Source organism: Aspergillus pseudodeflectus, assembly GCF_044049435.1.
Source record: "Aspergillus pseudodeflectus strain CBS 756.74 chromosome Unknown BJX68scaffold_1, whole genome shotgun sequence".
Classification (NCBI taxonomy): domain Eukaryota; kingdom Fungi; phylum Ascomycota; class Eurotiomycetes; order Eurotiales; family Aspergillaceae; genus Aspergillus; species Aspergillus pseudodeflectus.
Window position 1 is genome coordinate 1,483,266 of NW_027263777.1, and position 23,488 is coordinate 1,506,753.

The window sequence follows — 23,488 nt, forward strand, 5'->3', positions numbered from 1 at the left end:
CACAGGTAATATGTATCACACATTCCGTAATAGTAGATAGCTGTTCTAGGCGTATTTATTGGTAGTAAATCCGTTTTTATATACTATATCTTTAGCTTGATCTTAATATTCCAATCTAGAAATTATGTAGTATCTGGTATTTGTGTCGTCATTGAGATTTTCATTAGATTTGAGTTTTATTGAGCTGGTGGTGATGCGTAGTTCAAGCCAACCACCACGAAAATATAGATTCAACACCTATATTGAACTTTAAATCGACCTAATAATAATGAACATCTCTAGATATTTGAAATAGATTGCTATTAATAAGTTATAACGCTATCTAAATATAGAACATTTAGATCGGGGCGTGGGTTCACCTTGATGGTTGCTGGCTGCCTGGATGGCGTCAACATCAGCGCTTAACAAAAGACCCGAGGAGGTCGCTCTCCATAGCAAGGGCGTGATCTTCCCTGCTTAAGTACAAAAGCACCTCCCAGTCCGGATCCTCTGCACCGTCCTGAGATCGCCGCTTGGGAAGGATGACACACACTTTCGTCGGGTACAGCGTATGCGTGAGGAATTCCTCCGCCTTGTCAAGCACTGGTCCGAAGTACGCGTCATGGTATTCCAACCCTCTCTAGCTGCTAATCGTTACAGAGGGTACAGGTCCATCAAGGCTGCGAAGGTTGGCATGCGATGCGAGCCACGAGATATACTGTCTAATATATCCATTATTAACTGTTGAAATTCCTTGGCGTATAGAACAGGCGTTGTGGTATACTATAGCAAGATCTATAGCCAGGATATTTCGCCTATTGGTTTCTGTGATGAGGCGTTGTGCTATCGCAACGTCTTTATCTGTGGGATTTGGGGACTGCGGAGCAGGGACAAGGGTGATGAAGTTTCCTATATAGCCACTGGCCCACCAGGGCGTTAGTTGATCACGAAAGTTCACCGCGACTCTAACATCGCTAGCCCCATCTAACACCTTAGGATTTGGGTGTATCACTCGTGTTATTAATCCAGCGAGGATGTCATGGCTAGACAGAAATTGGACTGGGGACGCACTATTAGGGCCAAGGCGAGCATTCAACAGGGCATTGCAAGCTCCCTTCAAGCCTGCTAACCTGGCCCCCGAAATCGTCAAGCAACTGACCATGGTCTTCTGTGCCAATGCCTCTAAATCACCCTCGAATGTCTCCGCAGCCCGTGCAAAGACGGGTCGCGGATCGGTCACTCGCAACTGCTTGCTCGGATTACTAGCCGCAATAGCCCACACATCTTGTCGGAGGCCTTTATCATCGAGACATCCCTGTGGGTTGGCGCCATGGCAACACTCCGCGAGGTGGCGCATGAGGTCCCCCTGTCAGTCAAGCTGTCAATCACCCACTCCCCACACGAGGATCCCTGCAATTCCACGAGGGGATCAATCTTATCAATCTCTGTCCGAGACCTCAATTCCAAATATGGGCCTTAATACTGGTCAGTCTGCCCTCGCACTGAGACAGGAGTCTGTCCTCTTGGCGGCCCGTTCATGGCCGCATTGCCCTAAACAGGATAAGCTGACGGAAGGCTACAGCGCTGACCTGAAAAACCGTAAGACCCGGGGATTTCGTTGCTGTCATCTAGCAGCTCTCTTTTCTGCTGTCTTGAAAGTCTTTGTTCGATGACCGTCAGCCTTCCCTTGGCCCAATCTGCCTCGCGCAATCTCCTTCTCGCCGTGATATGCCTCTCGCGAGCCACCTATCGCTGAATAACGACGATTCCGGTAGCTCAGGCGCCATTAGGAGGCTGGTTGTGCTTGTAGGCCACGGGGAGACTCTGATGGCGGAGGTAAGAAGGGTCCGTGGACCGAGTGTCTGCCGTCATCTGTGGGAGGTTGAGGCTTACGAGGCGCCGAACGTCCTCCCCAAGTTACTATAGGTACTAAAAAATACCTAAGTAGTATCTTATAGGCATAATAATAGTAGTTAGGAGCAAACAAGAATATATTGATAGTAAAAGTTTTAGAGCCACTAGGTATATTAGGCTTATTTAATACACACATAGCTTATATAGCTATAGATAGCTTAACTTTAGTAGCCATAGCCTCCATAGGGAGAAATTATATAAAATAGCTTATAGATAACCATCTAGATAATCGCCTAGAAACAGCAGCTGCTCGGCAGCTGATCCTGCTTAGACAAAGTAGCGATAGAAAATGATGCAGAAAATGGACAAATAAACTCTCTCCTGACATTTTTAAGCCACAGCGAGCCTTGTGGCCCAGAGTACCAGAATTATTTGTGTTACCATCATGCAAGGGGCTTATTTCCCGACTGACTATAATTCAGGGTAAGAACATCCCACAGCCCGCAGCCCTCGGCTAGTTTCGTGCCAGTGCCCTCGCAATGGCTTTAGCTTTGGAGTATTAGCGGCATATATACCTGGCCTGCAAAGCTATATTTTCAGCTTAGAATGCTGCGATTCGGAAAAGGAACGCTATTCAGAAGCGTCTCGACGACCACAAACACTCGTCCGATTTCGACATCGTTTAAACAGTGACTATATGCCAAGCTCTTCTTGGGAAGCAATTTTTTTAGTCTGAGCCAAAGGCGAAGCTTGAATTCCCGGAACTATTCACATCTTTCAATGGAATAGAGATTCCCAGCACCTTGCATCTGAAAAGGAGGCAGCTAGGTCAGAGGCAGAAATTATCAAAGAAATCGTCGCGAACTATGAAAGCTATGATGAGGGAGCGGATACAGAAGTTCCTCTCAGTGATCACCAAAACTATATTGATGAACGAATCGAAGGGGATGTGGCTGAATGCAGAGGGGGGTAAGGTAGAGGTGCTTTAGTGGATCTTAGTAGGTAATAGCTAGCTCTTTACAAGGTGGAAGGTTTCACTATAATTAGAGAAGTTTACTTTTAATCTAGGTCTAAGGGAGCTGGAATAGGAGGATGTGGGGCGACGTGTTCAGGGCTGAAGAATTGGGCCTTTGGGGAAAACTGGAGGTCTAATCTAATAAGATTAAATCTCCCTAACTTGTCTGGAGCGTTGGTTGGAGGGCTCCTACAGCGCGCGATCCTATGGTTGCGTGATGATCGCGTAGTACTCTAACGTGGTATCTACCTCAGTCTTGCTCAGTCTCTTCGGTCTGCTGCACTCTCTCATCTCCGCATCTCGCCCCTTCTGCGACCCAACCAGAATTATCGATGGATGGCACAGGTTCATAACAACCATGGTCAAAAACATCAGTGCCGAGTCAAAAACATACATAAACACCTCATGGTTAATTAAATACCCATCATTGCCTTGCACATACTCGATAACCCGAAAGATTGACCGCACAAGAATCAGCAGGCTTGCTACATAGAGTCCCACGAGGATGGCCTCCCAACCCCGTATCTTCTGTTCGCGGAGACGGGCCGATATAGTGGCCACTTGCTGTGTAGGCCTCTGTCGGATGCGGTGGTGGAATATCCCGCAGGTTACCATAAAGACACTAAAGAAGGCCAGTTGAACCGCCAGGCCGGCAACAGTGACGTCTTCACCGAGGTTATAGTTTTCTATCGTACCAGATGCCACGATGCCACCGCCTAGCAGGACTCTGTTAGAGGTTTTATTAATCAAGGGGAAATTATACAAGACTAAGAACCTGCGGCCTGAGCAACAAATCCAATCACATCTCCTACCACGAAGATTTTGGTCATCCACTTGACAGGAACCAGACTAAGCTTTTCAGCATGTAGAAAGGAGATAAGGCGGCCTAAAACCATATAGATCGAGGCAGCGTAAAGCGGCGGTGCAAGCAGGATAAGGATAGTCTGCACGCTGTAGATTGGAACCGATTCTTTGTGATTATGGGCGAGGATGCGGCAGACATAGCCAATGATTTGGACTAAAGGCTTGCTATCAATCCTCTGTTCATCGGTCGCTCACGCATATGGAAAGGGAAACAAGAGTGTCTGGCTTACATATTCCTCCAATCACAAAGGCAATGAAATACCAAGCCCGTCCGCGCCACAACTGATAGACATGGTATATTGTCGTAAGGAGAAAGAAGGCCACGAATAACCCTGCCGCGACGCGGTTGGGTGTATATCTGTACAACTTGAAGTCAATATGGTCCTGGTCAGCCATTTTAATCTTGCTGTAGGGGAAAAAAAAACGAAACTTTGGCGTTGAACCCCTGAGTTCTTATAGCTGGCGACTGGGGGGTCTACTAAAGGCGCGCATAATTAAATCCTAAAAGCTGTACGAGCACGGATACGATTACGAGTGTGCCTGAGACAACACAGCCACTGTTTGTTCTGAAATCTCTTTGGGTTGCGGACTATAAGTACCGATAGTCGTCATGAACATTATGTATGCTTTAATCATACCTGCCACTCTTTACTTGATCCAATTCTACATTCTCTGTCACTGCATTTATTTGTCTGTCGCTTCTCCACATGGCTGCCGAGCATTCAGAGTTTAAACTATACAGATATGACCCTTCTATTGGCGCAGCTGCCGTCTTCATCATTCTTTTCTTGGCCGCAGCGGGCATCCATACGTTTCAAGTAGTCCGAACAAGAGCATGGTTTGTCATCCCGTTTGTCGTCGGAGGACACTGTGAGTCTTCAACCCTGACAACCGTTGCAGTCTCATCACTAATCTATATCAACCCAGTTGAATGGATCGGCTATATTGGCGTAGGTCTACTTCCACCCTCCCTTCTCTTGTCCTATGACTGACCTCCTAGCGCGCTATCTCTGGAGACGAGGCCCCCAATTTCACCGTAAAGCCTTATATACTGCAAACCCTCCTCCTCCTCATCGCACCCACCCTCTTTGCCGCAACTATCTACATGGAGCTTGGCCGGATCGTACTCCTAACGGACGGAGAGGCATACTGCTTTATCCGCCGAACTTGGCTGACCAAGATATTCCTGGTCGGCGATATCATCTCGTTCATTATGCAGGGCGCAGATAATTTCCCCACCTACCCCATCAATGCAGTTTTACTCTACTAAGACAATATGAACTTTCATTCCAGGCGGTGGGATAATGGCCTCCGGAACGCCCAGCGCCCTGACAACCGGCGAGAACATCATAATTGGCGGCCTCGTTATGCAACTGATCTTCTTCTCGCTCTTCGTCATAACGAGCATAAAATTCCACCTAGGACTAAGGAATGCTCCATCACGCAAAGTCCTTCACTCCCAACCACCCTGGGAGCGGCATATGTATGCCCTGTACGGGGGGAGCGCGCTGATCTTTGTCCGATCACTGTTCCGATTAATCGAGTATGCGCAGGGGAATGACGGGTATCTAGTATCACACGAGGTATACCTGTATATCTTCGATGCAGTGCTCATGGTGCTGGTTATGGTTCTCTTCGCCTGGGTGCATCCGAGTGAGGTGCATGCGCTGCTGACGCGGGGGGTCGGGGGAAGGCTGCTGAACGGGTGTTTTGGTTGAAGATGGAGGGTGGTGAGAGCTTGCCGTAGCTTACTACATTAATCTGCTGCTTGTGATATATAGATAGGTACGGGACGGATGCACATATAGTCTATACAAGCCGGAGTTGCTCCGACCTCGTAGTCGTCGGTCTAGAAATGGTCTTCCCTTTAAATGACTACAATATTGTCAAGATCCAATTTATCTTTTGAGTCTAGGATAAGCTCTTCACAGACTTACTCCATGATACCACTCGGGAGCACTCTCGGCGGGACGTTGAGCGTCTCTCGCCGCGCAACGCACAACGATACCTAACATGCTGACGATTGGTGATGGACGTAGCGCTCGTTACCACGCTCGGATCGGCCATCGCTGTTACGAAGGCCGTAATCAGATTAGTAGCCTCAATGAGCCGCTGCGTCTCTTCGCTCTCGATCATCCCGAATGAATTACCTTAAGATATCTGGCACTAGCCACAGAAACTATTTGTGCCCGAGAAGAAATGTTACCCCAAGGTGTGGTCATATTAGATTGATAACAAGGAAGGACGTCTTGAAGGCCACGGTCAATTTGGTTCAAAGCGAAGAAGCCTTTGTTGGCGATTCGCATGGGGTTCTACTCCAGAGTAGGCCGAAGAAAAGGCTGAGACCGGACAAGAACAGAGAGGGCTGCGAGTGGTACCAAGGCCCGGATGATAATGACCCGAGGAGTAGAATCGATTGGGTAGTCCTTGCGAGGCGACGAACGGTATTAGCAGGGTGATTAAAAAAAATTCAGCCCAATGCAAAGGAAGCCAGAAGACGTACGAGTACGAAAGAGAGAACGAAGAGCTGGCCTCAGCTAAGTCGAAGTGCCAAGCAAACTTGGTCCTTGTGGGCCTGAACTCTAATTATGAGGCCAAACCAAAGCTGCTATTCAGGCTTTCCAAGCTCCTTTTTTCTTGTTTCTTTTTTTTTCGGAACATATGAGGCAAGTGCGGAGATATCTCGGCTACGGTAAATTGTCATGATCCTATGATAGCATCTGGAACTTGCAATCCGCCCGCCTACGACACCTTAAACGTTCAATCGGCATTTAGATAATACCATTTACATTAGTCAACAAAAGCAGGCTCCATGGCTTTCATTCGGCATGGAGAGCTCAAACATTCCTACCTTTGCCACAGTCACAGGTAGTAAGGGGTCGCAATACGGCTATCAGCTTAAGTCTGAACCGGATACTGGTCATTATCGAAATTCAAGATCAACTCTGGACGGGCGATATTGTCCCGACGGAGCCAATTGACCCGAAAATGAAGGTTTTGAACGTCTGGATCAATTGTCACCAGCCAACCCCAGCTTCGTTTCTTAGAAATGAAAGAGAGAGTACGAGAAAACCGGCAATTAATGAAGCCCATTATGCCGGGTTTTGTACTCCGGAGTAGGATCATGCGGATGTTTCCCCAGGTTGTCATGGTGGAGTTCTTTATATACTTAAATACTTAACGGGATGCTAGGAATCAGGGTACCTGCCACTTGGTACTTTGTAGTACACAATATTCTTTTTATATCTATGTCCTTACAAGATATATATTAATCGATAACCATGCATGTTCCACGTCGGAACCCTAGCATGCTTCTTGCGTTGTTTATCACCGTCTTCATCCTTCTGCAGGACATTGCGCTATGCGAACAACGCCTGCCCCCGCGGAAACATGCCAGTGGCTTTGTTGACCCTCCTTCGCAAGAGCGTTGCCGGCTACGATATTGGCTCCCTGACGCCAGTGTTGACCCTAACGTGGTCAAAGCCGATATCAGGTCCGCGGGCTCAGTAGGCGCAGGCGGGTTCGAATTCCTCCCCTACTTCGAGTATGGCGGAGAAGGCGCGGTGGGCCGGATGCCGCCGGGCGCCAACTGGGACAAGTACAACTTCGGCACGCCTGCCTTCCAGGCGCTATTCAAGGCCGCACTCGAAGCACATGACGAGAATGGGCTGTACATGGATTTTGCCATTGGTCCTAACCAAGGGCAAGGTGTTCCCGCGCATGTCACGGATGACGGTCTTCAATGGGATCTGGTATTACACATCGTCAGCTCTTCCACTAAATAGCTCATTTACTAACAAGCTGTGCCTTCTGTCTATAGGCCCCTTTCACATCCAAGATCAACGAGAGTGGCTGCTTCGCCGGGGTGATTCCGGGTTGGGGCACTGGCCAGCTTGTGGCTTTCACATCAGCCCTCGTTGTGTCCTCAGTATCTGAGACTTTTCAGACCCAAGATCAATTTGATATGGTGAACGTCACGTATAAGACGTATCGCCTGCGGGATAAGACGTTGCGGGATCAGACGTCCCATGTCTTCAAGAATGGGACAACCTACCTGTGCTTTCCCGCTGCTCCCAAGGGCACCTACTACAGGGTCTTCTCATTTTTCCAGACAAAGACGCTACATAAGAATGTGCAATTCAAGGCCAACGGGGAAATGAGTAATTCTATTTTCCAGAATGGTTCCTTCGCCGTTGATCATTTCAGTGCGAGAGGCGCGGAAACTGTTGTACGGTTTTGGGAGGAAAATATATTGACGAACGGCGTGAAGGACCTTCTTATCAAGGTCGGAAACTACGGTATGTCGTGCAGGACCCTGATGACAATTTCAGAAAGTTGGTGTATGACGCTGACTGCGTTATTGGCAGCATGGGAGGACAGCTTGGAAATTCTGGCTAATATCTCTTGGTCCCGGGATTTTCCCGCCCGATATGAAAAGAAGTTTGGTCACAGCATCAAGCCATACCTTCCATTGTTAACTTTCAGGCAAAATAACCTTGCCCTACAGCCAGCCCAGCCTGGAAAGTTCCAGTGTCTACTAGAAGACGAGGAGACCAGGCAACGATACTTGAACAACTACCATGAAATCCTAGCAGATGGCTATCTTGCTTACGTGGACAAACTCAGCAGCTGGGTACGGAATAACCTTCGCAAGGGATACTCAGCTCAACCGGCGTACAACCTACCGATGGACATGCTACGCTCCATTCCCTATGTCGATGCCCCGGAATGTGAAAGCTTCGGATTTAAAGATGATATTGACCTGTATCGCAGGTTCGTTGGTCCGGCCCATCTGGGAGGAAAGAAAGTTATCTCAAACGAGCTTGGCGCGCTTCCTATGATGGCTTACCAATATCCAATTCCTCGGATGATTTTTTCCATGAACCGCGGATTTGTAGCTGGGATCAACCAGTACGTGCTCCATGGTGGTCAGTACACGGGGAATTACTACCGCACCACGTGGCCCGGGCATACCGCGTTTGCCTACCTGTTCTCTGAGCCCTGGTCGGAGAAGCAGCCTTGCTGGCGTCATGGCTTTCAGGATGTCATGGACTATGCCGCCAGGGTTTCTCACAGTCTCAGACAAGGCGTCGCCAATGTCGATGTCGCAAGGTACTCCAAGGAGAGTGTTACCAACATTCAGTCAGGACAAACGCCCACCGATCTGATACAAAGAGGTACGTTACTAGAATAATTCGTGAAAGGATTGTTTACTAAACATCGTCAAGGTTGGTCGTATACTTACATCTCCTCCGATAACTTTGTTCTCGACGAAGCATACGTCGAAGAGGGTGTACTTGCGCCTCGAGGGCCAGCGTGGCGGGCTATGCTGATCGAAAGCTCCGAGAACCTCACGGTGGAGGCTGTAAAGGTGCTGCAGAGATATACAATGGCGGGTTTGCCAGTTATCTTGAGCGGGGGATCGCCCGGTTTCTTTCCTTTCGCCAGCGACACTAAAGAAGAGTTTGACCGTGAAATCTCGCATCTTAAGTCTCTTCGGATTGTTCACGAGGTGGAAAGTCTAGATGCCGCCAAGCAACTCTCATTGCTAGGTCTCTCGCCGCGCGTGGGGACAAAAACTAACGGAACATGGTACACTTCCTGGACTGAAGCAAAGGGTGTCAACTATGCTTTAGTATACAGTGACATGTCTTACTCAACAGGGAAATTGATCGTCTTCAGCTCTCAAGCACCGTTCTTCTTTGATGCATGACTGGCAAGCGATCACCGGTCCTCATCTACGAACAGAGCAACGGCATGACAACCATACCGCTAGCTCTAGCAGGAAATCAAACAGTCATTATCGCCTTTAGCGACAAGCTTTCACAAGAACTACCCAGCCCTAAACGCCACGCTGTTTCCGTTCCATCCAGCGTCGTAGGTGCTGTCGCCAACGGCCGGAACAGTGTCTCCCTCCATGTCACGCATTCTACAAGTTTGCAGAACGCATATCTCTCTGACGGAAGCCAGTTGCTAATCGATGGCACCTCCGTGGCCCCCGCATTCCAGTTGAACAACTGGACTCTAGTCGTGGAGCACTGGCAAGCTCCCGACAACCTTACCGACGCCTCCGTCATTGCAAAGAAACACAATACAACCCACGAACTAAACAAACTGGTCACCTGGGACCGGATCCCCGCCTTAACGAACGTATCTGGGGTCGGCTACTACAAAGCGTCTTTCCACTGGGCCCCAACTTGGGGCGGGTGCAAGGGCTCGCCAAGTACAGGTGCTTATCTAAACATCGGCCGCATCCTTCATACGGCACGCCTGATCGTGAACGGCCAGCAAACCCCTGCCTTGGACTACTTCAAGCCGGAAATAGATATTTCTCAGTTCCTCAAGCTTGGCAGCAACGAGGTAGTTATCATCACGGCTACGCCGATGTGGAACTACCTTAGCAGTATCCTGCCGGAACTGCAGACCGCTGGGTCAGTTCCGATTCCGGCAAGCATGGGGGTACCGGTTCGTCCGATCGAAGTTGGACTAGTTGGACCAGTAGTGATCATTCCATTCGCGAGGCATGACTTCTGATTCCATCTTGCGTGGTCACAGTTCATGGCCGGATATGACTACAAAATACTAGGCACAGTGCCTTTGGAGGAAAAGGTTTAGGAAGCATCCAGTGCTATGATACGTGTAGTGAAGGAGTTTTGGCACGGAGATTATGCTACTTGGGACATGATGACAAAATCGGATGCGGGGGGCTCGTATGTAACGGATTCACCTGCGCGGAGGAGTGGTATCGACTCACTTACGGCGAGTAGTAAAATACATGGCTATCCATAACGTGCAACCTTCACCAGCAATGCCGCCAAGTGGTGTGCCAGGGGTAAAGGGCAAAGACTGAAGATCTATTATGATCTTGTTCAGCTGCAATGGAATAGAAGTCTTTTTGTCCGTTATCCAGTCAGCCACACATTGGAGAAGGGATCGCAAAAAGTAATGGAACTGGACTCATGGAAATGAGAGTTTCGCGCCGGTGGCAGTACGGCATGAAACATATGGACCTTGAACTGAGATGTCGAAAATCGAACTGTCGGGTGGAAAGAGGCTAATCAGGAATTGGCCCCTACCTAAATTGCTCTGTGCCTAAGGCCTAGCTGATCCGTTAGAATGTTTGTCACTGGAGCACCCCGTGATACCTCTTGGATAAAAGAGGCTATAAAAGAGGGGTTTTTAGTTTAGTAACTAAATAAATATTATAAAATCTATAAAATAATAGCAAGCGAGGGATTTATTAGGGCTATAGGTTTTAATAGTAAGTTAGTTCTATATAAGTAGAAGCTATTTGTGTATGGGATGGAGGGCGCAAGAACTCGTCGCACCCAGTTCCACAAGTCGTCTTGGGCGAAAAAAAGCAAAAATGACACGAAGCAGAGAAAAGTACGATAGCAGGCAGAGTCTGCTGCGCCCGGACCTGCCTGGCGTTACAGTATCAGTGGTGTTTCCCCGCCAACCCTAATCCCTGCACAAGGCTGAATCGGGGTACGCCGCGTCAGGTGCGTCAGAATCTTCGTAGCTTCTTGACCTCACCACTATCTTTATCTCTTTTTATCACTGCTTGTATCCCATACCTTCATACCCGATCGAATTTACCATGGCAGACCCTATTTCGATCATTGGGACAGCAGGCGCACTGGCGAATATTGTCCAACTCGCGACCGAAACGATCACGGCGATTCGCGACCTACGAAGTGATTGGAAGGATGCGGATCTTACATTCCTGAGTATTACGGGTCAACTATCCGCCTTGCGTCTCGCGTTGACAAAGATCGAAGAATGGATGGCCCTCGACCCTGCCGCACATCACCAGCTGGTCATGGATTTGGACGATTCGATCAGATGCTGCAACATCCTTCTCACAAAGTTGCAAGAGCTCGTGGGTAGCCTTGAAAGGAAGCAAAGCAACAACGCTCTCCACTTTCAGAGCAGGATTAGGCTGGTCTTCGGCAAGAGAGATATCGGGGACATTCAGAACTTATTGGAACACCATACAAACGCCCTCAATTTGTTACTGACCGCGTGTAATTGGTTTGTAACCCCCCAAGACTTGACCGTGAAAAGGGCAATGTGTGAGCTAATCTTGGGACCCCCTAAGCAAAACTGGGGCAGAACAGCATGCGTTCCTTACGCGATCGAGTAGCCGCAGTGTTTTCCGCCAGACGAAGCTTGACACGGCTTCATTGAGGGCTCAATATGACGGGGGTTCCATCACAACCCAGTTAACGGATACCCTCTCAAGGCTTTCACTGGCATTCTCCTTCGACCGCGAAGTCTTTGCTTCCAACGTATACGAGCGATTCTTTCGACAGCTGACAAAGAGCGCCTACAACCAGTCCGAAAACTACACGCCGCCTGCCAAGCAAGAAATATCGGTGGGGGATGAATGGCTGTCACTCCACCAGAAGCTACTGTTCATCGGTAGCGAATACAGCGGTCTCGATTCTATTCTCCAGAAATATCGCTAATATTAGAGGGGAAAATGCCGAGAAGTTTCGTCTTGCATTTCAGCGGATGGCGATATACAGGTTTGTCATTTTGAGCATGAAAGCTGTGGTGACTTCCTTTAGTCTTAGAGGTCCAAATGCCCGGTCTGGTCTTAACTCCAATCATTGCACCTTCCTACTGCAATATACGAACGATATCCTCTTTTCGCAACCCCTGGATCCTCGTGTCGGAGAAGTGATACGTTCATTGTGGATGGACATGTCGATGGAGAGGGTACGTAGATGTCCGCAGGACTTTGGTGTGACCGACTCGACACTCTAGTATGTCTTCATCAACTCCTGCATTGAGGGTCTAGCTTTATTAACTCATGAAGCCTTTTCAATGAGCTCGACCGCGTCCTTTCTCCAGAATACAAACCGACCCCCATAGACATACAAACTGTCCGAAATAAAACACCTGCAATAATTCAAGTATGCGCCACCTACAGAATAAAAAAAGACGAATACAGTGTAGGCGAAAGAGAAAGCGTCTTAACTGGGCTCGAGATCCGGGACGTGACACTTCCCTTCAGCTCAAATAAACCCTACAGATTCGACGATATCGCCACGATTTATTTGCCGGCTGATCTTGGCGTCTACGACAAGGTGTTGGAAAGGGACGGGGACCCTTTGCAGACGGCATTAGTTCACTGCATCTCACGGTTGAAAGCAACACTACAATCCGCCTGGCTCCCGCAGAGTAGCAGAGTTGCAATCCTTCTGGTGGAGCCCAAAGACTTCGCCTCTCGCCTGGAGGCTCATCCGTTCACAGGATTCTATCCAGGTTACACAGATGGCAATAATCCAGTTGCAATTTATTCCGCTCTTTCTAGGGAGGTTATGCGGATGCGCCGTATACCACCTCTTGCAGCATCAATCCAAGTCTGTTCAACTATGTCGATCAAGTACCTTGATGGGAGGTTGGGCCTGGATGCGCTTCTTGAATGCTCTGAATTGCTACTCCGTCTTCAGCATGCTAGCCCAGAGTGGCTGCAGAGCCATGGAGAGGAATTGCGAGACTAAGTGTATACAGGTGCAATTTAACGTTCAAAAGTATATTTTGAATAGCGCTAGCGTGATATACCCGCTAACAACGTCAGATGGTAGGCACCGACTGTTCTGTATTCTCGGAGGAGAATAGCCCTGTGGCAATTACATGGTTGGTACCGACACTAAGTTGAGATCAGTTTTCTCCAAGTAAAAGTGTCCAGGAAATAGTTGGTACATCTTAGTATATATTTTGGGGGGAATGAATACCGACGTAGGATGCAACATCCCCATCCATGCATTCTAACCGCTCACGCCCTCTTGACTGTACAGGGATACACACCCTGGACCGCCGTCCGCGAGCCTATGAGCTTCTGCAAGTTATAGCTGTATAGCAATCCAGGTCGCAGAATGGTCTGCTCCGCCAGGTTGTCTAGTGATGCCATTGACGCTATAGTTCATCACAGCCGATATGGCTTGGTATAAAGGTATTACTAGGGAAGGGACAGAATACCCTTTCTGAACAACGAGGAACTGTATTATCCAGACGAAGCTCCGATAGCATGAGTGTGATATTATTATGCTTTTGGGTATGAGGGTGTACACGGACTCGCAGGCCGCCTCCAAAGACCAGCTGGATATTGGGAAGTGTCAGGGAGTCAACATACTAGCTTGCTAGGCAATGGAAAAGGTTAATGCTAAGGTGAGAAGTCCTAAATCGTGACCTCAATATAGATCAATAATACATGGCTCAGGCTGTGTGTCCGGGATCAAAGTGGCCCGGGCCCTTGAGTCTAGTCCTCCGCTCTCACGAAGCCGATTTTCCCTCCAATACCCCAGCAGGTCATTTAGAAGGATTATGATCAAGATATCCTCCCAGGGCTTTCCATCACCTGGTAGGATCTCATCCTTACCAATGAGCTCGGCCCCCATCTTCTCCAACAGCGCTCTTACATCCAAGATTACCTCCCTAGCATCTTTATACTTCCTGCTCCATGATTTAACAAATATATCCACTATCCTTGCCTCCTCTAACTGCTAGAGCATCTCTCCTATAGCCAGCCATTTCAAGATTACTATCCCAATCCTTAGGCTAATTATTTAGATTATTACCCAAGAAAAGCATTAGCCAGTGGACCTTGCTCGCCCTAGGCAGTAGATCTATAGAGTGCTTATTTATAAGTAGCTGCCAGAAAAGCATTACCTAGTTATAAATATTGCCACAGGGGGACACCTTAAGTACACTACCTGTCTCTAGGTTTTATTTAACTTTAACTTTATAGAAATTAAGATAGCTTTCACCTAATTAATACCCAGAGTAACCCAAGGGTTGTTTAGCGCTTAGTAGTGTTGCGTAAAGAAAGCATGTTAGCATAGTGGAGAAGTTAGAGCAGAGCCAGACATAGGAATCACAGAAGTTGCTTAGGTAGACAGCGTGCAAGTGCAGGAAGTAAAGTGCTAAAAGGGTCTAGAGGGCCCAGCAGTAGTATAGGAGGAGAAGAGGTAGCAGACTCTTAGTGCCCGAGGTGTCATCGTTCAGGATGGGGACATGGAGGACTGGGGGGCGCGTTGCTTCCAGGGGCCCGGGCACAGGTATTCAAGTTTAAATCCTGGTTTCAGGCGGCCCAGATATCTATGGTTTACATGGTTAGCTAGAACCTTTCTTCTTCATCTCGTGGCCACGATATATCTACTTACTTGACAATCTGTGGGTAAACCTCTCCACCCTCTTCTTCCGGGTTCTCCACACCAACAGCCCAAAGAAGAAATTCATGCACATCTCTTGCGTTTACCTTGTATAGATTTGGCTCTCCAAGGTAGTCATGGTCTTCATGTCTGGCATATGCAACCAGACAGGTCCCGTCCTTATGCGGGACGACCTTCATGGGTTCAATAAGCCATGCATAAACACCAGCACCTTCATCAGCTTCCAGTAGGACAAGTGGCAGGGGCGGATGCGCTTCTTTCCATTATCGCCATCGTTCCCACTCCGCCCGGTCGGCGTTGGTGAACTGCGGCAGCCCTGACAAGCAAGAAAGAATACCGCCCATTTTACAGAGCGGGTAATTGTCAAGTTATTAACTCACGAGGAGTTACAAGGTGGTGAAATGATGTCCGGGTGGGGAGTCTGGTCTGGCTGTCTTGGCGGCCGGGCGGGATTTACGCCATGTGATCCCAAGACTTAAGCGGTAAATTTCTTGATGAGTTGAATTGGTACTAAAGTTAGTGGCTGATTTGCTGGCTGATTCAGTCATCAGTCAGATCTGTCCCATTTCTAATGGCAGCGCCACATAGGTTTATGGCGTGTTACGAAGCTCTAGCCGTTGCTGTTCAGCGGAACGCGTGGTTATGGCAGGAAATGCTCAGATTGCAGACGACAGAGCGATTCGTAACCTCTCGAGAAACGTGGCAAGCGGCTGGCGACAGACACTATCCGCTAGTAGAGGAACCCAGGGCCAACCGGGAGCTATTGTGCCAAGCCATAAAGCTGATCGAGGGAGCTGCAATGGAGATCAGACACGCACCAATCTATCGTGCTCTGTATTATCGCTGGAAAGACTCTACCTGGTTCCATCATCAATGGCTATCTGAACGGTGCATCAAGAATGGTGGGTGCTGTGCGCGGGGCTGCGGGTGCTGCTTCAAGTTGGGCTCTCATGATCAGATCTGCAAGACCTGGAACGGACAATGCTAGAGGACCTACCGGTCTTCTATGGCTGCCTTGTTGGCCGTAAATTAAACTCTACCAAGCAGTGTACAATGATCCTAGAGGGATACAGGGGTCATGACATTGGATAGATTATTCTGTGGCCGACACAAATCGTAGTGTGGAGGATGTGGATTGAGGAGAGGTTCAAAAAGTGAGTCAGCCCTACTACAGAGCTTAACAAGAGGTCCTTTACTTTTTCCCCAACAGTAGCAGCAAGCCTCAGGACGACTAGTCCTCTATCCGCGGTGTAACTCAGCCTTTTAATTTGTTTTATGCATATGCACGAAATATAGAATATGCCTAACCAAACAGAAATCTAATATAAAGGTCCATTCTTCAAGACAATCTAGCATCCCAAACCACTATGCCCAAAAGAGCATAAAGATATAATACATTCTCAGTATAAACATGACAAATTCGTCCTATTTCCATCACACCTTGATCTGAAATTCCAACCAAAAATAAAAAAATAACAATCAACAATTGATATAAACGAGCTTCTCGTACTGAAGAGTGGTAGTTTATACTGGCGGAGGGGTAGGAGGCGGAGTTGGAGGTGCATGTGGATAGAGTGGTGGGGTGGGAGGAGGGGTAGGTGGAGGGTTCCAGTTCTCAGTTGGCATGATGGAGTGGCTTGATAAGAGAGACATCGTGTGTAGGTGAGAACAGATGGTTGGGTATATTTTCGGTGAAGGGCTCGATGGGTGAGGTGTGAAGAGGACTTGAAGATTAACTACTGCCTTATATATGAGATGAATGCTTGTCTGGCGCGAGACAAAGAGCTGAAAGAGTGCATTGTGCGACTTCTTAAACCTGTTTTTAGTTCCTGAAACAGCAAAAAAAGCCAGCTGCTCACAAGATATGAAACTTCTTTGTCCAGCTAGAAAGCAGGCCTGTTTTATTTTTAGGATATCTGCTTGCATACGTATACAAAGCTGGTTTGTATCTATGCTTACAACTCTGCGTCTCGTCCCTGTCAGCGATAAAGCTTGGCTTTTTATGACTTTCCTCGAATGCCTCAGCAGGAAAATGCGGGAGAGGGGTTATTGATTCTTATGACGGATCTCACCTGGGCAATACGGGAAGACAAAGAAACCACGCCCCAAGGGGCTGTGGGAAGTAGACGAATGGAAGATGGTGTACAGCACCCTCAGGTCCAGTCATTAAAGTGGATTTCTGGTCAAGCCTCTTCTGCAGGCTAGTCAATACATTGCTTTCTCCCATTGTTTTCTTAATTAGGGGTCTTCCTCGGGACCTCCTCGTCAAGCCTAACCCATCAGGACGCGCTGTCCATTACTGCCAAGTCTAGAAGAGCTGAATCTCGAAAGACCTCTGTATTAAGCTGACAAGGATATAACTTCCAATCAGCAGATGGGAGAGGAAAGCGATTCTGCTTCAGTATCCTCTCGAGTTCCCGCAGACTCTGGTCAGTGGTCACTTCTTGCTCGGACCTTTTCAGAATGCATTGGACCGAATTTTCCTGTCAACTGCCTTTTATACAGTATGCCATGTATTAGATTCCAGAAACGGATTGTCCATGCTGAGACCAAGCACAGTGTACGCGATGTGCCCAGAAACTCCAACACTTGAGTTTGGATTGGCAATTGATATACTAGCACTAGCAGATGCGAAAAGGGACAAGTCTTGACAGTAGTTGCCCAACAAAGATCAAAGTCCGTTGATTGGAAGTGTGCAAGCGGATTAGGACAGGTCAAAGGTTCATGGAAGAGAAACCCCGAAAAATAATTCCGGGACGAATTCTCTACCCTGTCAATTTTATGCTGCCACCAGACATAGTACGCACTAGGTCGGCCCTTACCTAGCCCAGCTGAGTGACTGTTGACAACACGAACTGGATCAGGCGCGGAACTGACTGAGCGCGGGAGGACCTTTTGAGGTCTAGTCAGGTACCACATACTACCAGGGTTCTGCATAGTTCAAGCTCGGAGACTCCACCTTTTGGCGAATGAGGAGGCAGAGAGAACAGTATCTTCCAAGTTTTTGGCAGCCATTGATGGGTCCAAGGCTCTGACTGGCTCCACATGTTCGGGAATTCCGAGAGTGATAAAAAAACAGAACGTAACATCTTGGTCAATGGTTTGATAACCTATTGTATAAAGGGGTGACGGCAAGCTGGCTGACGATTTACAGCTGGTAATTATTGTTGCTTTGATGCACGAGCTGTCAAGGGTGTAGAAGATGGGAAAGGGAAGAGTGTATGTTCAAACAAGCCCTGAGTTAGGGCTCGGCTTCCAAAGACAGAAACTGGGTGGGGTCACCACGTGGCAATAGTGCTTCGGTGCAAGGACTAGATTAAGGTTAGGCACAGAGAGCTTAGCTTGATCTAGCTGAGTCTTGCTTGTTTCTTGTTTTTCGACCTGCGTCATACGGGAATCTTCGGCTCGGTTCCTGAACTTCACGTCCTCGCTCTCCCATCTAGACTCCGAGAGGTACCGAATCCTCTAGTAGAAGCGGATCTATCGATCGGCTTGTTCTCTTTTTGCTCTCGTTCCTGAGATAGGGTCCACTTGGCCCTGAGAAGGCCTCTCAAGCCTTGGATATTTTTGCCGGTGAAGGGATCTCCCAAGTCTATAAAGCCGACTCAATCCCTCTTCTAGAATGCAGTCGGGCAAATATCCATCGGCATCCGTGCCATAGTCATTCGTTATCCTCTCACCTCCGTCCTTCGTTTATCTTTTCTAGTTGGCAGCCATGCGTCTTACAAACCTCGCAGCAGGCGTAGCCTCCCTCGGCCTCGCTGCCGCCGGAGCCATCCCCCGTCTTTCTGAACTTTCTGATGCGATTTGCGCCAATGCTCTGTTCACGGGCGAGGTCCTGCACCTCTCGCTTAACATCATTGAGGCCCCTGTGGTCGTCGACGTTGACCTCGTCCACAACGCCGTCGTTACTATTGCCAATACGATTCTTATTGATGTCACTAATGCGCCCACTCGCTTGCACACGACTGTTTATGCGACTACGACTGCCACCGTGACCAGGACGGTTTCTACTGCTACTATTTCCGCGGAAACTGTCGCTGGTACTACTGCCACTGTGACCGCTGGAGAAATCCCGGCTCAGACGCAGATTACTGTTCCTTCTGCTGTTGACAGTGGCAACGGCAATACCATCAAGACTGAGATCAACACCAAGACCAACCTCGTTCAGCCGTACGTACTCCCTTCTATGCATCGAGGACAATCCCACTAATCCCCAAAATCCAGCTCTAGTACTACCACCGCCACATCGTCGGCCACCTCCGCCATCACAACCGAAATCGCCCCCGTCGCCGGCGGCTCGGCCGTAGGCACGGGAATCAACACCGACCTATATCCAATCAAGCCCTCCCACACAACAACAACAACAACCGCGCAGACACTCACAAGCACGCTGTACGGCACGAGCTCCAGCGTGATCAGAACGTACACCACCCCCGTGGCTGTTTCCACACCGACCCCTTCGGCCGTTACTCCCCACTACCCCGGCGACTTCACCAACTGGACGACCTTCAAAGCCAACGGGGTGAACCTCGGCGGCTGGCTGGAACAGGAACAGGTCTTCGACCAGATGTGGTGGAACTCTCACGCGCCCGACGCAGCCGACGAATGGAGTTTCTGCGAAACGCTCGGCGAAGCATGCGGACCCGTCCTCGAGGAACGCTACGCGAGCTACGTGACGACTGCCGATATCGATAGGATGGCCGCAGTGGGCATCAACACCCTCCGCATCCCAACCACCTACGCAGCCTGGATCTCCGTCCCAGGGTCCGCGCTCTACCACGGGAACCAGAAGGAGTATCTCCGTCGCATCGCCATCTACGCGGTCGAAAAGTACGCCATGCGGATCATCGTCGGGCTGCACTCTCTCCCCGGCGGCGTGAACTCGCTCGACATCGGCGAGAAGGTCGGGAATGACGGGTGGTTCTTTAACAGCACGAACCTCGCCTACAGCCTCGACGCCGTCGACGCCGTCCTCGCCTTTTTCGTCGAAACCGGATACCCCTGGGCGTTTACCCTCGCGCCGCTGAACGAGGCGTCGGACAACCCGGCCGCCTTTGCGTCCCCAAACACCCTCACGGCCAACGGCACAGCCTGGATCGTCCGCTACAGCAACGCCGTCCTAGCCCGCATTGCGCGCATCGACACCCGCATCCCCCTCATGCTGCAAGACTGCTTCCTCGGCGAGGAGCACTGGTCCCCTCTCTTCCCCGCGGGCACAAACCTCGTCATCGACACGCACGTGTACTACTTTGCCGCCTCGGGCGTGTACTCGCAGTGGGCGAATGGTGCGATCTGCGGACAGGCGAGTGTTGTCGGTGGGGACGGCAAGTTCCCTGTGTTTGTGGGTGAATGGGCGCTGCAGACGCTGTATAGCAATTCCTTTGAAAACAGGAAGAATCTGTTTGAGACGCAGCGGTACGCGTGGAGTTATTATGTCTCCGGTGGAGCGTTTTGGAATGTTAAGCATGAGAGTACGGCCAAGGTGGATGGGGAAGGGGTTCAGAGGGATTACTGGTCTTTTGAGAGGTTGCTTGATGAGGGGGTTGTTGAAGGGGTTGTTGCGAATAAGACGTATTGTTAGGAGGGTGGATGGAGGTAGTTTCTTGCTTGTTTGATAGAAACGTTGAAGAGTAAGAATCTACCATGTGTCCAAGGATGCGCTGCTGAGGCTCGAATGGCTCGTGCCGCATGCTGAGCTTTGTAGTAGGGACGGCGCATGGCTACAGTAACATTCGATTGGAAATGCAGCCAAAGGGGCTCTTTGTAGTGGGTTGCAAGCCAAAATTCGAGGCCCAAATATATTCGTCCAACCACATAGTCTACTCAATCGTATATATAGTGAGGTATAATGGAGGTATGAAAAGCAGAGAACGTAAACGGCAGTTATAAACAGAAGATAGCCGTTGAGGTATCATAATAAATGCCAAAGAACCAAAATCGTGAAGACATCGTAACATCCAAGCATCCCGGCTCGGACAATATCATCCCAGAAGCTGAGCATCCGCCCAAACACGGCGCCCCTCAAGGTCACACGCACAGTCGACCCAAGCAAACGATCGCATCGTCCCGCGGAACTCCTCCCACGTCGAGATCCCCGTTTCCCGGCACAGTCTGTTGACCAGCAACATGAACTGCATCCGGCACGGCTCGTCCCGAGAAGCAATGGCTGCAATAGCTGCTGGCCATAGGAACAGCTCGAGCGGGACACCCGCTGGGAAGTTGTAGTCGGGTATTGACGCGAAGTAGGAAGATAGGTGGGCGAGGAGGAGTTTTCGTAGTCGTAACGGCCGAGGGAGGGGGAATGTGACGTGGGTGAGGTATAAGAGGGCGCCTAATCGGAGGAGAAGGTATATCGAGCGCGTCTTTTGGCAAGCATCAGGGCTCTGGTTTGTAACATCCATGATGAGCCCGTTCGCGTCGTGGGGATCGGGCAGGGACATGAACCGATGGTGAACGATATCTCGGCAATCTCCGATTTCGTGTGTCGGGCAAGTATCGACTTGTTCGAGGTAATCGAGGCACTGGGAGTATTCGCTGAGGTCGAGATAGACGTCGAGGATCGATTGGTGGACGGGCGGTGCCAAAGCCTTCATCTGCGCAAAGCCGCCCTTGTACCCAAAGTGTCGAGGGACTTCTGGAACCCGCAATGCACGGAACGGGGACGAGTAGAGAATAGGCTTTCCCGAGGGTTCCAGGAGAGCAAACGTCGGCTTCTCCAGCGCTCCGACGGAATGCAGCAGGTCTGCTATCCCAATGAGCCAGGGCAGTGTCACCATTTTCATGGCATGGACCCCGCCTCGGCCGTGGATCAGGTTCTTGGCCATCTTCCAGTGTGCCGCGTGAAAGGTAGTAGTCCCAAAAATGTTGAGATGGTGGACGCTTGTTCGCGGCGGCGTAAAGGGGCTCGGATCCCGCGTTAGCCGTGGCTTGACCTGGTGGTTCACGGCGAGGTATATAATGCAAAGAATGGCTTCATCGGAAACGGTGGCTGAATTGGTGGTTGCAAGGTGGTCCTGGAGTGCTTTTAATGACAGGTCTAGGTATCGCAGCGTACCGACGGATTCCACCGATGCTGACGGGTTGTCTCTATAGAGGTCCAAGTGGACCGAGGTCGCCCAGAGGACGCAGTACAGGGTAAGGCGGCTCCCCTGGTGGAAGCGGTTACGGTAGCATTTTTCGGCATAATCGTGCGTCCGGAGAGTTGGCCAGAACTCGTTGATGCCTATGGTGAGAGGAGTCAGCACTTGCGAGAGGTTTGATGGTCTTTCAAGCATCCGCAGTCTCGGATTCAGGCGGACTTACAAAAATCCAGAACCTCATGCCCTCGATGCCCCAACTCGCTATACCAATGCGAAAACGGATCCGATCGAGCTTCGCTCAACACAGTCAACAGACTCGGCGGAGACGCCTGGCTGCGTTCCGAGTCACTTGAGGACTCGCGAGCGCGGAGTTCCGACGTGACCAGAGGACCAGCTCCAGCCACGTATGCCTGTTGCACCGGGTCGGCGTCATCAGGCGGAGGCGTGATTGTATTTGGGACCGCCGAGTCGCTGGCACTCGCCAACCCGTGGGATCCCGGCTTCTTGACGAGCAGCTGCTTGGTCGAGTTTGCCTTTTTCTTCCGCACGAGCTGCCGCACCATCATCGAGCGGACGCTGGGCGCACCATCTGGCCGCTTCCCGGATCTGATGTTCGGCGCGTTGACAAAGATTAACTCGTTGCCGATGCCATTGCTGCTACTGTTGTTGCCCGGTGGATTTGTCATTGCGAGCCAGGTCCAGGTCGGGAGTCTCGGGGACTGGTGTTGGCCGTTGCTGCCACGTGGGTCGGTAGAGAGATGGTATTCTAGAGGACCTCAGTTAGGGCTGTCAGCTCCAGCGGGAGATGTCGATGATCCTACCTGCATATCCACTGGATAGCGAGGCTGAGACACGGTGGCTGCTCGTGGAGGCTATAGCGCGGCTCCCCTCAATCCTGCTGCGACCTTGCGCATGAGGTCTCTATGCGCGGGCGCAGAACCCGGAGAGCGGCGGCAGAGGGCTGCAGCCCTTATCCGGCCTATCTCCACGTGACATGATGATATAAGCATGACACAGGCATTAGCAAGACGAGAACCAGCATTGCTCGTTGAGTTGTCGCTGTGCGCCTTGGGGGCCGAAACATTGCAGCCGAGTGCGGTTAAGGGCGATGACCCGACGGTTGGTAAGAGATCCTAGGCGGATTTTGACGGATTTTGACGGTATAAAGCGCGTGGAGCATCCAGTTCACTGAACTATGAGGACGAAGGTGTTGAGGCCTGCGGAAGCGTGTCAGTCAACTGGATGTATCAAGGATCGCCGGAATAACTTCGATTCTTCCTTACATGGTCGGACGCTGCCATATCCCGCGCTGGGGTAAGGCGACCTCAAAATCCCGTGGTTTTCACATTGTTTGGACCGTTGGAGACGCCTGCAGACGAGGCGAACAGTTTCGCAACATCAGCCTCCTATTTATCCTTCAAAAGGGCAGCATATATTATCGGAGAAATATTTCCGAGCACAAAAGGCGCCAATTCCTGTTGATCAAGTATGGGAAAATCGAGCTTTATAGT

At 49.9% G+C, this 23,488-nt stretch overlaps 7 protein-coding genes across 7 annotated transcripts; 4 read left to right on the forward strand and 3 right to left on the reverse strand.

Annotated features, from left to right (window-relative positions):
• Nucleotides 1–2,842: 2,842 nt before the first annotated feature.
• BJX68DRAFT_251663 (RTA1 domain-containing protein) lies at nt 2,843–4,108 on the reverse strand (the record flags this gene model as incomplete). Its single annotated transcript, XM_071042425.1, has 4 exons — nt 2,843–2,870; nt 3,132–3,564; nt 3,624–3,866; nt 3,943–4,108. 4 exons carry the CDS (start codon nt 4,106–4,108, stop codon nt 2,843–2,845), a joined length of 870 nt encoding a protein of 289 aa, XP_070905926.1.
• Nucleotides 4,109–4,419: 311 nt separating this feature from the next.
• BJX68DRAFT_251664 (RTA1 domain-containing protein) lies at nt 4,420–5,459 on the forward strand (the record flags this gene model as incomplete). Its single annotated transcript, XM_071042426.1, has 5 exons — nt 4,420–4,582; nt 4,640–4,662; nt 4,713–4,918; nt 5,037–5,394; nt 5,433–5,459. The coding sequence occupies 5 exons, from the start codon at nt 4,420–4,422 to the stop codon at nt 5,457–5,459; spliced, it is 777 nt and encodes a 258-aa protein (XP_070905927.1).
• A 1,561-nt stretch (nt 5,460–7,020) lies between these two features.
• Nucleotides 7,021–10,246, forward strand: BJX68DRAFT_273929 (uncharacterized protein; the record flags this gene model as incomplete). Its single annotated transcript, XM_071047563.1, has 5 exons — nt 7,021–7,464; nt 7,533–8,010; nt 8,080–8,889; nt 8,941–9,386; nt 9,434–10,246. The coding sequence occupies 5 exons, from the start codon at nt 7,021–7,023 to the stop codon at nt 10,244–10,246; spliced, it is 2,991 nt and encodes a 996-aa protein (XP_070905928.1).
• A 1,025-nt stretch (nt 10,247–11,271) lies between these two features.
• BJX68DRAFT_12722 (uncharacterized protein) lies at nt 11,272–12,430 on the forward strand. Its single transcript, XM_071036225.1, has 2 exons — nt 11,272–11,746; nt 11,814–12,430. Exons 1-2 carry the CDS (start codon nt 11,313–11,315, stop codon nt 12,181–12,183), a joined length of 804 nt encoding a protein of 267 aa, XP_070905929.1. The 5' UTR covers nt 11,272–11,312; the 3' UTR covers nt 12,184–12,430.
• A 2,294-nt stretch (nt 12,431–14,724) lies between these two features.
• BJX68DRAFT_260644 (uncharacterized protein) lies at nt 14,725–15,074 on the reverse strand (the record flags this gene model as incomplete). The annotated part of the gene is made up of 2 exons (XM_071043930.1): nt 14,725–14,821; nt 14,887–15,074. The coding sequence occupies 2 exons, from the start codon at nt 15,072–15,074 to the stop codon at nt 14,725–14,727; spliced, it is 285 nt and encodes a 94-aa protein (XP_070905930.1).
• A 3,536-nt stretch (nt 15,075–18,610) lies between these two features.
• Nucleotides 18,611–20,479, forward strand: BJX68DRAFT_251666 (glycoside hydrolase superfamily; the record flags this gene model as incomplete). Its single annotated transcript, XM_071042427.1, has 3 exons — nt 18,611–19,068; nt 19,123–19,201; nt 19,241–20,479. The coding sequence occupies 3 exons, from the start codon at nt 18,611–18,613 to the stop codon at nt 20,477–20,479; spliced, it is 1,776 nt and encodes a 591-aa protein (XP_070905931.1).
• A 211-nt stretch (nt 20,480–20,690) lies between these two features.
• Nucleotides 20,691–22,830, reverse strand: BJX68DRAFT_223371 (uncharacterized protein). Its single transcript, XM_071038131.1, has 3 exons — nt 22,799–22,830; nt 22,201–22,743; nt 20,691–22,120 (listed from the first exon to the last, which is right to left on the reverse strand). Exons 2-3 carry the CDS (start codon nt 22,661–22,663, stop codon nt 20,880–20,882), a joined length of 1,704 nt encoding a protein of 567 aa, XP_070905932.1. The 5' UTR covers nt 22,664–22,743; nt 22,799–22,830; the 3' UTR covers nt 20,691–20,879.
• Between the last annotated feature and the right edge of the window lie 658 nt (nt 22,831–23,488).

Coding starts and splice junctions, on each gene's coding strand:
- BJX68DRAFT_12722 (XM_071036225.1), top strand. CDS start 11,313: ATGGCAGACCCTATTTCGATCATTGGGACAGCAGGCGCACTGGCGAAT. Junction 11,747..11,813: donor TTACTGACCGCGTGTAATTG/GTTTGTAACCCC, acceptor GGACCCCCTAAG/CAAAACTGGGGCAGAACAGC.
- BJX68DRAFT_223371 (XM_071038131.1), bottom strand. CDS start 22,663: ATGACAAATCCACCGGGCAACAACAGTAGCAGCAATGGCATCGGCAAC. Junction 22,121..22,200: donor GCATGAGGTTCTGGATTTTT/GTAAGTCCGCCT, acceptor CTCTCACCATAG/GCATCAACGAGTTCTGGCCA.